The 16,831-nt window shown below is 38.5% G+C and overlaps 1 protein-coding gene across 5 annotated transcripts in view; it reads right to left on the reverse strand.

Moving 5' to 3' along the window:
- The window catches only part of LOC134348604 (serine/threonine-protein kinase tousled-like 1), a 142,754-nt gene that overhangs the window by 27,412 nt on the left and 98,511 nt on the right, over nucleotides 1–16,831 (reverse strand). For all 5 annotated transcript variants that reach the window (XM_063052228.1, XM_063052227.1, XM_063052229.1 and 2 more), the window contains 4 exons: nucleotides 13,740–13,928; nucleotides 11,047–11,113; nucleotides 9,861–9,958; nucleotides 5,091–5,172 (listed from right to left, as the gene is read on the reverse strand). In XM_063052228.1, coding sequence (XP_062908298.1) covers nucleotides 5,091–5,172; nucleotides 9,861–9,958; nucleotides 11,047–11,113; nucleotides 13,740–13,928 — 436 coding nt within the window. The remainder of the gene's footprint in view (nucleotides 1–5,090; nucleotides 5,173–9,860; nucleotides 9,959–11,046; nucleotides 11,114–13,739; nucleotides 13,929–16,831) is intronic.

Here is a 16,831-nt window from a genome sequence, read left to right on the forward strand (position 1 = left end):
GCTCGAGAGTCAGGTATTAACCCAACCTACCATCAACCAAGCATTGCCATCCTGGTCCCCCTCATGATAGCTTATGAAGAAGCATGCGACTTCCCTCCCAGAGATGATAGGTGTTTGTGCACTCGACTCTTGAAGGCTTGGACCCCATCGTCGCAGATGTTTCCAGCCACAGCATTTGGAAGGCTGTTCCAAATTCTGATAGCGCAGTAAAGGAAGCTTCTATCCAGTGTATCGGTTCTCACATTAGGCATAGAAACAGCATGAGCAGGCATAGATAAACTTGATTGTGTGGTGCACCGTCTCTCATAAGATGAAGACAGCATGGCGCGAAGGTCTGCAGGGCTGTGGCTGGTGTGCATTTTGTATAGCACTTGTGAAATATTTCACATTTAACTCATGGACTGAACAAAGTCCCATCCTAGCACTTAGTGAGAGTAAAGCAAAAATATATATTTTCTGGATCCTCTCTAATGTCTTTAAATCCTTCCAATAATCTGGCATCAGAATTTATACCAGTAGAGGCCAGACCAGTGTTTTATAAGGGTTGTGCTCTTGAAAGTGTTGTACGAGCCCAAGTTCCCAACTTTTATAATCAATGCTTCCACTGATCAAGTTTTGCAATGAACTTCATTTGACATGTCTTCATGTTTTACTGGCCTGATCTATTTGATTCCAACTACAATCTATCACTATCCTCTTTACAGTCATATCACCGTCAAATCTTGGTGTATCTGCAAACTTAAGAATCGTGGCTTGTTACAAACTTAAGTCTAGTTCATTAATATTCATTACAAAAAAAAAGGCTACGGAGTGAATTTATGAAGAATACCACCATTTAACTTCCTCTAGTTAAAAAACATTCACCATGATCTGGAGAAATTCAAATCAAAAGCCTTTTCCATATAAATCCACTAAAATTCTCTGAGAATTTCAATGAATTCCTCATTAATGTTAAAGCAATTATACTTACAGTGACAATGACAATGTTAATAGACCTCTCATACCAATTCTACAATGAGGGTATATTAACAATGAAGTCAAAGCCTCTGCAATGCTTCTTTTGACCACTTGGGGCACAGTGTTTATTCTGAGCCTGGTGCTACATAAATTTCAAAGATGCTAATTCTCTTATGCTTCTCATGTCTAATATTTCACACTCTTGCTCCTTAATATATGACATCATATGAAGCTAGCTGGAAAGTATTCATTAAAACCTTAGTTATATCCTTTTCTTCATGCACAAGTTCTGTTCACATTTCTTGAAATACTGCACATTTTCTTCGTTAGCCCTTACTAAGCATTGACAGAAATATTCTTTGATCTTATTGCCAATAAATTTTCATCCTGTCTTATCTTACTCTACAACCTTTATGCTCCAAGGTTTTCTGCTGCATTAAACACTTGGTGTTTCACACAGGCTTCAATTCTGCAGTAGGCTTTCTATGAACAGCTCTGCTGAACTAATTTTGATAAAAAGTAATTATAAGGTCTTTGCTTGTTTTAGCAGGCCCTCACAGAGATATGACACCTACTGGACTCATACAGGCATTCACAATTTCCTTTACTTAAGATTGAGAACTGATTTCAGATGGACCACATTATCATTTTCAAAAATTCAAAGCTCTGAGGCAACTGACTCATTAGATTCCCCAAACCTTTTCTATCATCAAGTCAAGAATGAAAGAATTCTCACACTTGACTGGATTAGTGCAATTCCAACAAAGCATCATCAAACTGGGCAAAACAACCGGCTTATTTGGCCTCCCATCCGCCATACATTTTATTTCCAGTGATGGTCTATGGTTACAGCCTAAACAATGTACAAGAGGCACTGCAGAAAACCAAGACAACACCTATCTAATGAAAATAAAACTGCCATGTTCTGCAGATTCACCTAAAAGCCACACATCACCACCGCTTGAAAATACATTACCATTCCTCTGTCATCACTATAAACACAAAATTGTTCACCATTCCACTGCAGCAGCTACCTTATTGAGGATAATACTGATATATCCAATTGGTCACAACTGATGAATAAAAGTTCACAGCACCAACAATCCAGGACATTTACATATCCAATCAGGAAACGATCCATTGTTGATCAATTGATCACTAAAGTGTACTTCTTTAATGGTTATTCTGGTCTTCCTGTGCTGCCTTTGGAAGGCTGGTGGAAGCTGCAGATATTCCTGGAGAATCTCAGTAAATTCTGGGCTGAGACCACCCAGCTTTGGCTGCTATCACTTCACAAACTGCAGCCATTAGGGCCGGGCAGCAGGCAGCTGGCAATAGGAGGAATGTTGCTGCCCTGAGAGCAGGTCTGCATTGCACAGTCACTCCACATCCAGGAGATGGAGAAAAGATTGCTGGCATGTCAGTGACTTGATACAAAGCTCCTTTTGACTAGTAGTACTCAAAACCACCATTACAGGCTTGTCTCATCAGTAGTTCAACTCTGCTCGCGCAAGCTGGTGAAAACTGCTGCACGGTGGTTAAACACCAGATTAATTTCAAAAGGAAGGCTCCACTCAAGGTAAACACAAAATAATCTGCAGATGCTGGGGTCAAAGCAACACTCACAACATGCTGTTGGAACTCAGCAGGTCGGGCAGCATCCGTGGAAAAGATCGGTCGACGTTTCGGGCCGGAAGGTCCCCAATCTTTTCCATGGATGCTGCCCGACCTGCTGAGTTCCTCCAGTGTGTTGTGAGTGTTGCTCCACTCAAGGTTCTGTGCAAGTTTGAAACTGTGCTGACATTTCACAGACTTTCTGGCAGGCCTGCCAATGCATTAAAAGCCTCACCACAAATTCTCTTCAAGCATCCATGGTAGAATACTCCACTGAAGTCGTCATCTGAAATTCTTGTCATCTCAGACTTTATGGTACAGTCATTTTAACTGACCTTTCCCTGGCCTGGATGCAGTCAACTCATGCTAGTGACTAATGTATGAATCCCACCTTCAGTTAACCTCTAGGTGCTCTTATCTGAGTTCTCAACTGAATGACAGATCAAATGACAAGGTACTTCCATTATTCTCTTGCTGGTCAGCTGCTTCTGGCCATCTGAAAGGAGAAAGGCACGAAGGTAGGGTTATGATAAAATTTGTGAAGGTAGGGCAAGTAGATGGGTGTGGTGAAGGCAGAGAATTGAAAGAACAAGATAACAAGAAACAGATAAAATGCTGGAGGAATTCAGCAGCCCAGGGAGCATCTATGGGGAAAAAAAGAGTGTAGTCGACATTTCTGGCTGAGACCCTTCATCAGGACCGGAAAAAAGAATAAGTTAGAGTAAGAAAGTGCGGCGAGGGGAGGAAGGTGAGAGGCGAAACTGGAAGGGGCGAAGTAAGGACCTGGGAAGTTGATTGGTTAAAGAGATACAGGGCTGGAGAAGGGGAATGTGATAGAAGATGACTGACCATGGAAGAAAGAAAAGGGAGAGGAGCACCAGAGGGAGGCGATAGGTAGATAAGGAGACAAGATGTGAGGGGGAAATAGGAAATGGTTTGGGGGGGGGGGTGGGAAGGAGGCACTATCAGAAGTTCAAGAAATCAATATTCATGCCATCAGGTTGGAGGCTACCCAGACAGAATACAAGGTGTTGCTCCTCCAACCCAAGTGTGGACTCATCGCAACAGTAGAGGCAGACATGGACTGACATGTCAGAATAGGAATGGGAAATGGAACTAAAACGGGTGGCCACTGGGAGATCCTGCTTTTTCTGACAGACAGAGCTAGGTGCTCAGGGAAGCAGTCTCCCAATCTACATTGGGCCTCACCAATTATACAGGAGGCCACACCTGAAGCACTGGATACAATAGATGACCCTAACAAACTCACAGGTGAATTGCTGCGTCACCTGCAAGGATTGTTTGGGCCCTGAATTGTAGTGAGGGAGGAAGTATGAAGGGTCTTGGCCAGAAACGTCAACTGTAGTCTTTTCCAAGGTGCCTGGCATGCTGAGTTCCTCCAGCAGTTTGTGCGTGTTGCTTGGATTTCCAGCATCTGCAGGTTTTCTCTTGTTTGTGATCAGGATTATGCCATATACAGGTTGTAGAAAGCAGAGATATTTGTGTATTATGTGGGAAGTTGGTTGCAATGAGTTTTGGTTTAAAACAGAATGGGCAGTGTTGTTGTCAGCTATGGTTTAAAAAAAAAGTGGCCTGAAGTGCCTCTTTCAGTGCGATTGCTGAGTGATGGAAGTGTATTGTTGATAATGGCAAAGCAGGTAATACAACTGATGAAAATGGCAAAAGTATTCACAAACGTTGAACAAACATGCACAGTCATTAAATCTCTTGCTACGTCAGTCAGGTCCTCGGAGGTAATTCGATTTACCACTGCCTTAAACTGCCACTCAACTACCTGTACAATGACTTCCTGTGGGAGCAGGATCTCTCTCCTCTCCAATCATTTACAAAAGCCACCGTGAATAATCAGTGAATCCTCTTTTGTCTAAGATCAGCCACGCTTTGATGTAAGTTTCAAACAGTTACGGCACCATCCACCACTAGTTGCTGCTACAAGTCAACTTTTAAGAAGTGAACGTATTGCAATGATCAGCATGAATTAACTTGAACTGTAGCCAACCAGTTGCAAAGCAGTAACAGCATAGTCACTACCGTAGTTGGTTACAGAGTTCATGATATCAAAACTAAAGCACTAATTTTACATACTTTATAGTCTGCCCAGGGTAAAATGGGTTCAATTATGCCCAAAATAACTTTCTACTGTTAATTATACAATCATTCCTCCTCAGTAATACACCTTCTGGTCATGTTGTGAACAGGATCCCAAGAAAATGCTTCAAAAACATGAAGCAAAGTTCAAATGTTACAAAACTCAAAAGGTACAAGTTAAAAACAAAAGGTAAAATGACTTCGAAGTCAAACTATTTGCAATAGTTATTTAACAAAGAATGACAAAGTTGAACCATGAATGTTGAAGGTTCTTACTTTAATGAATATAATAAATGTACATGCACACTTCACAAGGTCACATGATGCATTATAAACAGTTTGCTCAGCCGCTACAACAGAGAACCTACCATCTCTGAACAAGTCATGTGATATTCTAACTCAAAGCATACCTTATATACTTCACTGAAGCCTCCTCGTCCAAGTAGATGTAGCAATAAATATCTATCATTCAATGTGGGGTGATCTTTGAATCTAAAAATAAATAATTTTAGTTTCCATGAACATTGTGAAATCAGGCAAGTTTTCTGTACTTAACCTTTTTTTGTATTGTGTTAAATGTGAACATGATCAAAATATCTATCTTGGAAACTTGATACTAAATATTGAAATGCCCATCACTAGGAGATCCTGAAATGGATTCACCAAATATCAATTAAAATCATCAATTTCAAAAAAAATTGTGTAGGTTTTTGTTACCATGGAGGAGGAAAAGTTCAATATTGGAGAATTAGCAATAAAATTAATGACGTCAATATGCAGCAGCTCAAACAAAGGAATTAAAGAGGGACTGAATGACTGGAAGACAAAGGAGAGAATTATTTATAGTATCTTTATCAGAGAGGTAGAGTAAAGAAACAATTTTGGACCAACAACAGCCAGGAATTGTAGCCAGGAGCAAATATAAAGGCACAACTGGAGACCTTTTCTGTGTAGGAGGAAAGGTATTTGAACAATTCTTGTATTTAATCTCTAAAATTGAACTGGAAAGCATTGATAAAAGATAGAGAATGGAATTCCTCCCATTCAAGATTTTCTATCTTCATTTAACCAAGGAGAAAAAACCTTTAGTTTTTATATTTTAAAGCTATATTCAGTTATTAAATGTAAGATCTGATAAGCATCAGCTACACCAGGTAACAGCTTATGATGTAAAGACATGGCTGGTTGTTAAGGTGAAAAAGATTTACTGCTTGAAACTGAAGAGGTTTTGATATCTTTGCAATCAGAAACACATACAAATAGTAATCAAGAGCATTCCATTTTAGAGTTACTATAATTTTTGCCAAAAGGCTAAAACCAGAGTAGTAAGTCTTGGATATGGATACGGGGGTGTTGGGGGAGGGGAAGAGAAGAGAAGAGTATGAAGATAGTAATGAGATAAAGTCCGGATGCCCTGGAACAGGGATGGAATTGAGAAAATGATCCCAGAGAATCAAAAAATGTAGAATAATGCCTCATCTTTTTATAGTTATATCATGGCCATCTGTGTCATAACGGGAAAAATTACAGAGATGAACTGAAGAGATTGTGAAGTCAGAACAGCAATCTGAACTGGGATGAATGAACGTAATGGATTTTCATTCTTTGCTTGCAAATCAGCAGTTAAAAATCAAGCTTAAGTAACTGTTCTGTCTGATGAATAATTGCAAAGATCTTGAATTATATGACCGAATTGATCTGATATACAGTCTACCATTTTAAAGATTCAAAATGTTTGTACTAGAAAAATTAACCCAAGAAACGAATTTCAAATCATCAGAAATTCCTAGTGAAGGAGTAGTGAGAGTGGATGCTTTGGAAAAACAAACGAATTGAAGTGCAATGAAATACAATATCTATATAGAAATTTTATAAATTTACCACCATATTGAGAAAGCAAGAATATCAATCTAAAAAGCAGATCAATTATTTCTCAACTACAGAAGTAAATAAAAATTAAATTATGAACATATTCAGCATACCAATTAATTCCTGTAGAGTTAATATCTCAAGGTGAACCAAAATTAAGAAATGTTAGCTGTTTTCTCTCCATACACCACCTGGTCTGCTGAATATATCCAGTGTTTTCAACTTTTATCAATAAATGCTAGTTATTAACCTACTTATCTGTGGAAAGAGAAAATAAATGATGTTTCAGTTTGAAGACCTTTACTAAAATTGGGAATAGAGAAAACTAGTTTGCTTAAATGCAGTGAATAGAACAAAGAAAAGCTCAAACAGGGAGAAGCCAGGATTTCTGTGGTAAGCTATTGATGTAGTCAACTGGTGGACAGCCAGTTTTCACCTCAAATTTCCCAGGTCAACTCTCAACCCCTCTCTTCCTGAACACAGCAGGAACAGAGCTCTCCTTGACCTCTTTCCCCTCCAATGGTCTTCATATTCAACAGATCATCTCTGGCAATTTCCCTCATCTTCATTAAAATGACACCACCAGATACAGGTGGTCCCCGTTTTCAGAACGTTCACTTTACGACACCTCGCTGTTACGAAAGACCTACATTAGTTACCTGTTTTCGCTGTTACGAAAAAAGGCAGCGTGCTCCTGAACAACCAAGCTCCTCCCCTGGAACTGCATTCTAGCTGGCATTGCTTAAACATGTGCTTTATCTCGATTTATTTTGTGCATCCGTTAAGCAAGATGAGTTCTAAGGTATCGGAAAAACCTAAAACAGTTCGTAAGGGTGTTACACTTAGTGTAAAACTAGACGTAATTAAGCGTTTCAATCGTGGTGAACAAAGTAAGGACACTGTCCGCGCGTTGAACTTGCCTGCGTCCACCATTCGCACTATTCATACGCAGAGAGAAAGAATTTTGAAAGCTGCCGATGTTACTGTTGGTTCTGCTCATAGCAAAGTGGTCTCTCTTAGTCGGCATCCAATAATGGATAAAATGGAAAGTCTATTGCTTGAGTGGATTGATGGGTGTACAAAGCGTGGTGTTCCGTTAAGTTTTCTTATACTTAAGGAGAAATCAGTCTTTTTAATAAGCTGAATCAGAAAACACTGGACAATGGTGATGAAAGTGTTGCGAAAGTGGAATTTAAAGGTAGTCATGGGTGGTTTGATTGGTTTCTGAGGCAAGGCAGCTTCATAGTTTAAGCAGTGGTCCCCAACCTCCGGGCCGCCAACCGATACACTGCTGCGAAGAATGCAGTGGTGCAGCGGCAGTCGGGACGCACCCAGCACATTTTAAGAAAAAAGTCGAAATAAACAAGCTAATTAATTAGGTGCCACCCGGCACGTAAATGTCAGCCCAGATCAGAGGCGATTGCCGATTGCGTCAGGTGGTTATTCATATAAGTGTTTAATTGTGACGAAACTGCAATTTATTGGAGTCTTCCCAATTCCAGTAAGCGAAACTACACTGTACATTCATTATTTCTACTTTATATTGGCTGTGAATTTTTATGTGTTATTTGGTACGATTTAGCAGCTTCATAGCTTAAAGGTTACTGGAGAGAGTGTTTCTGCCGAGAGTGCTTGTGCTGTATTTCTGCCGAGAGAGCTTCTGCTGAGAGTACTGCCGTGAGATTTTAGCTGTGCTAGACAGTGCTGCAGAAAAGTATTTCTACTTTATATAGGCTGTGTATTTATCATATCATTCCTGCTTTTACTATATGTTATTGTTATTTTAGGTTTTGTGTGTTATTTGGCATGAGTTTGTAGGTTATTTTTTGGGTCTGGGAACGCTCAAAAATTTTTCCCATATTAATAAATGGTAATTGCTTATTCACTTTACAACATTCTGGCTTACGAACCATTTCATAGGAACGCTCTACCTTCGGATAGCGGGGGAAACCTATATCTTCACATTGCCTCCAATTTCAGCAGTCCATGAGAGGAACGGAGTCGTCGACACTAAGGTTTTCTTTTCTCCCATTTTTTATGATGTTAAAACAGCCCAGGTTTTTTTTTAGTTTAGTTGATTAATTCTGTTTACATTAGTTTTTTTGGGGGGTGGGGGGAGGGTTATTATTTTTTTTCCCTTTTTCATGATTTTTCTCTAGTTTTTTCTTTTTGTTCTGTATTATCCATTGGTATCCTTTATGATTGTGAGTTTTGTCAATTAATTTTTTAGTTTTATAATTACTCATATTAATTATAACAATGTATTCCCAATAACTTCGTATTACTACTTTGTCATGTTTATATTTTGTGAAACTAATAAAAAGATTGAAGAAAAGAAAAGAAAGACAATTTCAGCAGTCCAAAGATACTTCTTCCTTCGCAACTCCTTGGTCTACTTTTCTATCTCTTTCTACTACTCTTCTCATCGTACTTTCCTATGTGACTGTTGGAGATTAAATACTTTTTTCTTTTCTTGCTTTCAAACCATTTTTTCCAGATGAAACAGCAAGTTAGATGCACTTTTTCCATACTAGCACATTGCATTCATATGTGTTCAAGATGTGGTCTCCTCTACAATGGTGGACCAAATATGAATTGGATGACCACTTGGTGAAGCATCTGCATTCATTTCTTCCTACTGACTGTCCCCAGTCCTCCATTCTTACCTGACCTGTCTATGGCATCTTGCACTAATCTAATGAAGTTCAATATAATGAGAAGCAGGCATGTTGCAGCTTTCTGAACTCAAAATCACATTCCGCAATTTCAGTTTTCAGTCTGCATCATAACTGGACAGTTCTGCTAGTTTTCTAACCAAACTATAACTCAGTTTTTCTCACGGATACTGCACAATCTGCTGATGATTTCCTGCAACTCTTACTTGCATTTCACTGTTTTCCTTCATTTGTTATCTTTCTCCTCTCTCATCCCTTCATTAATTTATCAAGTAAGTGGCTTCATGAACAGCTCTCATCACTTAGATGAACCTATATGTACATTATCCATCCTTTCCCAACCTCTCTGCAACTTAAAACTAACTTGTTTTCTCTCATGCCCAGTTTTGCTAAAGGGTCTGAGACTTAAAGCATCAGCTTTGCTTCTCTTTCCATGGATGTGGGGAGAGCTGAAAATGTTCGGTATTTTCTGGTTTTTCAGATCGTTAGCATTTAGCATTACGCTTTTAAGTTATTTTACTAACAGCTATGGATATATTGTGACTGCATTCCAAGATATTGTCTGTGTCTGTGAAATACTTTGAAACAGATTTTAAAAAGCACTTTACATCTCAAGTTTAACATTAAATAACTTACTGTGAACTGTCTTCATTGTTTATTCGTTTAAGTTCACGTATGTGCAAATTTCTGACTCTCTCCAGTCTTTCAAGTTCAGCTTGAATCTCAGCTTCTTCCTGTTTACAACAAAGGAAAATAGTTGAACTACAGTCAAGTCTCATCATCCATGCAAATAACTCATCTTTCAGGATATGTTGTAGCCCAGGCAATCCAGTTTATGTAATGACTTCAGCAGAGAATTTAAACTCAGGATCAGTAGCCCAGCTTCAGAAATGAAAGGGTGTCATAATTGATAACAATCTGTTGCTTAAATAGGTTTCCAAAAGAAGTTAATCTTAAAAAAAAGACATCGCAAAAGTTGTCAGTGGAATAAAGAAGCATATGTTCATAAGAAAGATGATTAGAGAAGATGAACAGAGACCACCAGAGTCATAAATATAAGGCAAGGGGTAGCCAGCAAGTCTTAGTGATTTTATTATTGGTTAAGCAGATCAATGTAACAAATTAAGGGGAAAATACAAGTTCTGCTTATGTAACTAAATTGGAGAATTACATACTGACAAACTGGACAGACAGCTACCATACTACATATAGCTCAAATTGAAATGAGGGAATAATTTTCTGATGCCAGGACTAAAACTTTAAATGCAATATTTAAAATGAAGCATTTAAGAAACAGATAGATTCCAATCCAAAATGCAAATGGTGACCATCACCTTTATCATGGATGAAATTTACAATATTTTACTTAAAATCACATGAAAATTCATTCAGATTAAGCAACGTAAAGTTGCAGTACGGATTCACTCTGATACTTCCAGGAAAGAGTGATTGATTAACAATGAACAGGACTTGAAAAGTTCATTCATGTTGTATTGGGGCTATGAAGATTGCATAGATGTCATACAGATGATTTAAAAAAAATAATACAAGACAAATAGCAAATGCATTTAAAAACTCAATAAATAGTTGTGGAATTCTTGGTCACAAAACACTATTAAACTAATGCACAAATATTTGAGGAAATTAAGACATTTGATCATTCATAAAAATTACTTTACAAAGAGTGAATCATTAAATTTTTCTGCTTTGCTTTCAATTCTGGGTACATATCATTCCCCTCTTGTATCCTGTCCTATCAAGAAGTTCACCAAGGCCACTTCTAACCTCCTATTCCACATAAAATTAATCAAAATTAACACACCTTCTTAAGATGTCCCAACCTAAGTTTGAAGATCTCCTCCTGTTCGTGGTATTCTGCTACTGTCAACCTAAATAAGAAAACCAAAAATCAGAACAATGGAAGTATAATAGACTATACTTTACTTTATTGATCCCAAAGGAACTTAGAGTGTCACAGTAGCATTACAAGTGCACAGATATACAAATAGTAGAGGAGAAGTAAGAAAGAATAAAAAATAAGTTACCTCAAACAGTCTAACAGGAGGGGGTCATCACTTCCCTGACTATAGATTGACTCATTATAGAGCTTAATGGCCGAGGGCAAGAATGACCTCACATATTGCTCTTTGGAGCAGCACAGTTGTCTTAGTCTATTACTAAAAGTGCTCCTCTGTTTAGCCAAGGTGGCATGCAGAGGGCGAGAAACATTGTCCAGAATTGCCAGGATTTTCCATAGGGTCCTTTCTTCTACCACAGCCTCCAGTGTGTCCAGTCTCCTAGCCTTTCTAATCAGATCATTGAGCTTGTTAGCATCACCTGTGTTGATGCCATTGCCACCGCACACCACTGTATAGAAGATTGTACTGGCAACAGACTGCCAGAACATGTCATTAATAAGCGCAATAAACAAACACTTAGATGTATAACAAAGTATAACACTTAGAAGTTACAGGATGTACCATTTTCATACTCAAAGTTTACTCCATATCCACAATAATCAAGATACTTACAGATGATGACAATTGATAAAGCATCTATTTACGTCAATTCTTAAGATCTGGAGATTAATCTTTTTTTGTAGCATTGCTACTTGTGGCAGAATACTTTCTATAGCTTAAGATTAGCACGAACAGCACAAGATCAGCAAGTATTCGGAGACAAGCAGAAGTACTGCAACAATGTTCATGGAGTGCTGCATCTCACTCCTGGAATTTTTGCCAACTTGTTCATGCTCAAATGAAATAAAATACCATTGCTCTACAAAGCACTTGCTTTTCTTGAGGATCTGAACTCAGCTATGATGCTGCATCCATCTCATATCCATCAATGCGAAAACATAGCAGCCAAGGTTTAAATTGAAATGGCAAGGACATCAAGAGTGGCAGAAATAGGTAAAAAAATATAGAATATTTCAAGGGAACAACTCTTTGGTTTTGTGATGTAGCCTTTAAAACTTGCACAACACAGTCTTAACCAGCAGACAGCATTTTTGACTGCAAATTTGAATTTGTGCCTGGGCAACGATCAGCGATGCCACTGGACACCTAAAACAAATGAACGGCTTTTTGTCCACTTGAGTTTCAACACAACAGCAATGCAGCCTCATCTAAACTAGTTTTGTGAATCAATTTGATAAATGTGATTACAAATTAATAACTGACTTAAGTTGGGATCAACATAAGGATATATAAACAAATAAACTCTTAAATGAAATGATCAGCACATGCCCATTTCTATGTTATGTAATTCTTTGACTCTAATGTCTTTATTAAATGTTTTAACAAGCTGAAGCTCCATGTCTACTGAATATAAAATCAGTGACCACAATTAGATATATCTGCTCAATAATGCAAATATCTAATCAGGTAGTCACGTGGCAGCAACTCAATGTATAAATGTATGCAGACATGGTCAAGGGGTCCAGTTGTTCAGACCAAACATCACTTCAAAAGTGCAAAGTAAATTTATTATTGAAGTGCATATATGTCACCACATACAATTCTGAGATTTGTTCTCTTGCAGACACACTCAATAAATCCACAGAATAATAACCATAATAGAATCAAAGGAAGTCTGCATCAGCTTAGGCATTCGACCAGTGTGCAAAAGACAACAAACTGTGCAAATACAAAAACAATAAGTAAGACAACATTAAATATCAAGAACATGAGATGAAGTGTCCATGAAAATGAGTCCAAAGGTTTTGAGAATATTTCAATGATGGGGCAAATGAAGTTAATTGAGGGGTAATAACTGTTCCTGAACCTGATGGTGTGAGTCCCAAGGCTCCTGTACCTCCTTCCTGATGGCAGCAGCAAAAAGAGAGCATGTCTAGAATGGGGAAAACATGTGATCCAAGTGACTTTGACTGTGGAATTTGGTGCAGACTGGGTGGTTTGCGTATCTCAGAAACTGATCTCCAGGATTTTCATGCACAGCGGTCTCCAGAGTTTCCAGAGACTGATGCGAAAACAAAAACAAAATCTAGTGAGCAGCAGCTCTGTGGGTGAAATTGCCTTAATGAGAGAGGTCAAAGGACAATAGCCAAACTGGTTCACGCTGACAGGAAAGCAACAGTTACTCAAGTAACTATGCATTATGACAGTCATGTGCAGAAGAGCATCTCTGAATGCACAACACATTGAACCTTGAAGTAGATGGGCTATGACAGCAGAAGGCCACTCCCAGTTCCACTTCTGTGGCCACTAATAGGTACACACCTGTACCTAATAAAGTAGCCATTGAATGTATATACAGATTCTCTGATTGGTGAAAAGATTAAGATTAAGCATTGTATCATAAGATGTACCTTACATATATGACTGACTCAGCCATCTAGAGAAGACTTCCACAAACAGGTTTTCCAAATTCCAATTTGCATTATAAAATAAGCAAAAAAAAAAATCAATGACTGATATTGTTGTGTGGCACTGCCCACAACATAGTTGGTAAAAACCTAACAAGACAATTAATAAAATTAAAAAAGAAACTTACAACTGTGGTAGATTTGGTCTAACAAATGGATCATTTTCTGCTCCATTTACAGCTTTTGCTTTGCGTTGTTTTATCTCAGAATTTGCGGAAGGGGTCTGCAAATTTTGAGTTGGTGGAGGCTTCCTCTTTGCCAACAATTTCCGTTGTCTTTCTATATCTTCTCTTTGTTGATTTATCCACTCTTGTTGTCTACATGAAAAGGAAGACATTAAAGTAGTCTGTGAGCAAACTAGCAGCAATAATGATCACTTTCAATGCTCCTCAAAACAAGTCACAGGATGTAGTTTTTTTTTAAATTTAAAAGCTTTCTTTTTGACATTAATACAAAGCAGTGGGAATACTTCAACTGTGGTTAATATAAAAACAGAAAATGCTGGACCTTAAACAGTACCTTGTTCCTTTCCCTTCAGCTGCATCCTGACCTGCTGAGTATTTCCTGCATTTTCTATTTTTATTTCAGATTAATAGTTGGAGGGGAAGAATACAGTGTGATGGTATGAAAATATCTTGAATATATATAACTGGATATTATAAGGCATTAATTCAATAGGAGGTTCTGGATGAGTCTTACTTCAGTGGTGGGCAAGTTGTTCGAGAAGATCCTGAGAGGCAGGATTTATGGCCATTTGGAGAGACATAATCTGATTAGGGATAGTCAGCATGGCTTTGTCAAGGGCAGGTCGTGCCTTACAAACCTGACTGAATTCTTTGAGAATGTAACATGAAGGTAGAGCAATGGATGTAGTGTATATGGATTTCAGTAAGGCATTTGATAAGGTTCCCCATGTGACGCTCATTCAGAAAGTAATGAGGCATAGAATCCAAGGAGACCTTGCTTTGTGGATCCAGAATTGGCTTGCCCACAGAAGGCAAAGGATGGTTGTAGATGGTTCATATTCTGCATGGAGGATGGTAACTAGTGGTGTTCTGCAGGGATCTGTTCTGGGACCCCTCCTCTTTGTAATTTTTAATATGACCTGGAAGAGGAAGTAGAAGGGTGGGTTAGTAAACTTGCTGATGACACAAAAGTTGGGGGTGTTGTGGATAGTCTGGAGGGTTGTCAGAGGTTACAGTGCAACATCAATAGGATGCAAAACTGGGCTGAGAAGTGGCAGATGGAGTTCAAACCAGATAAGTGTGAAGTGGTTCATTTTAGTAGGTCCAATTTGAAGACAGACATAATAAAGACCCTTGGCAGTGTGGAGGATCAGCGAGATCTTGGGGTCCATCATCCATAGGACACTCAAAGCTGCTGCACAAGTTGACAGTGTCGTTAAGAAGGCAATGGTGTGTTGGCCTTCATCAACCATGGGATTGAGTTGAAGAACCGTCAGGGAATGTTACAGCTAGATAAGGACTTAGTTAGACCCCCACTTGGAGTACTATGTTCATTTCTCGTCACCTCACTACAGGAAGGATGTGGATACTATAGAGACAGAAAAGGTGCAGAGGAAATTTACAAGTATGTTGCCTAGATTGGAGAGCATGCCTTATGAGAACAGACTGAGCGAACTTAAAGTCTTTTCTCCTTGGAGTGACAGAGAATAAGAGGTGACCTGATAGAGGTGTATAAGATGATGAGGGGCATTGATCATATGGATAGCCAGAGGCTTTTTCCCCCCAAGGCTGAAACGGCATAATTTTAAGGTCCTTGGAAGCAGATACAAGGGGGATGTCAGAGGTGAGTTTTTTCACACAGAGGGTGGTGGGTGCGTGGAATGCACTGCCAGCGATGGTGGTAGAGGCAGACAAAATAGGGTGTTTTAAGAGATTCTTAGATAGGTACATGGAGCTTAGAAAAACAGAGGGCTGTGTGGTAGGAAAATTCTAGGCAGTTTCTAGAATAGGTTACATGGTCGGCACAACATTGTGGGCCGAAAGGCCTGTGGTGTGCTGTAGATTTCTGTGTCTCCAGGGATGGAAAGTGCAAAAAAAAAATCAAAAGATGATAGCAGTGGTTGAGAATAGTGAAGAGGAAAATGAAAAATATGACAAGGGGCAGAAAGTATAAGCAAAGGTGAGAGGCAGAAAGTAAACCTACAGGAAGCAAAATTATGAAAGATCAAAATTTTTGGTTCTTTATCTAATGTACCTTAAATTTGTAAGTAGATGGACAACTTGAAGGCACAAAAGCAACAAAGCACTTCAATCTAACTAAACAGATGTGGTTGCAGCCTGGGAACTCGATATTCCAGGGAATTTAAGAATAGACAAAATGGAGGCAAGGTACTTTTATTAATCAAGGAAATGTGATATAGATGCTTTGGGATTGTGACTTAGAATCAGTTTATGTAGTATTAATGAATAGTAAGAGAAGGACAATTCTAAAACCCCCGTAATGATCCTAGGGTGTAGCAAAAATGTTGAAATATTTAAAGGTATATAAAAAAGGAGTTTCAAATTATCACCTATATAGTGATTTAACTGGATTAATCAAACTGTTAAGAATAATTTGTGGAGTGTGAAGGGATTGTAGCATGCCACAGAGGTTAGATGGACATCTTGGTTGGGAATGAATGAGTTGGGTCCAAGGATCCATTTTCATACTGGACATGGCTATTTTAAATTTGGTCAGGATTCGAAGATTAATAAAATATGATGGGGGGGTGATAAGAATCCCTGGGGAGTAGCGATTATAACATAACAGAATTCTAGATACAGTTGAAGGGAAATCACCCAACATCCAAAATCAAAGTTCTTAGGAGCAATTACAAGCTGTTTCGAGTAGCTTGATGTGGACTGGATCAATAGGTCAAGAAACAGGTCAGTGGATGTGAAATAACTCGTCCATAATACTCAACAGAAATCTAGCCCAATTATAAAGAGGGAATCCGTGAATCATCCAAGGTTAATAAAGGAGGTTAATAAAAATAATAAAGACTACAGTATACAAAATGACAGATACTAGTGATAGACTGGAAAACTGGGAACTTTACAAGAACCTGTAGCAAGCAGCTACAATAGTAACAAGGAGGTAGAAACAATTGAGAGAAATGTGGCAAGTAAAATCAAAACAAACTGCAAAAGCTTCTATAGATAAATGAAATGAGGGATGTGATTCACTGATTGAGAGACTGGGGGATTAATAATAG

This window comes from Mobula hypostoma, chromosome 6, assembly GCF_963921235.1.
Source record: "Mobula hypostoma chromosome 6, sMobHyp1.1, whole genome shotgun sequence".
NCBI lineage: Eukaryota > Metazoa > Chordata > Chondrichthyes > Myliobatiformes > Myliobatidae > Mobula > Mobula hypostoma.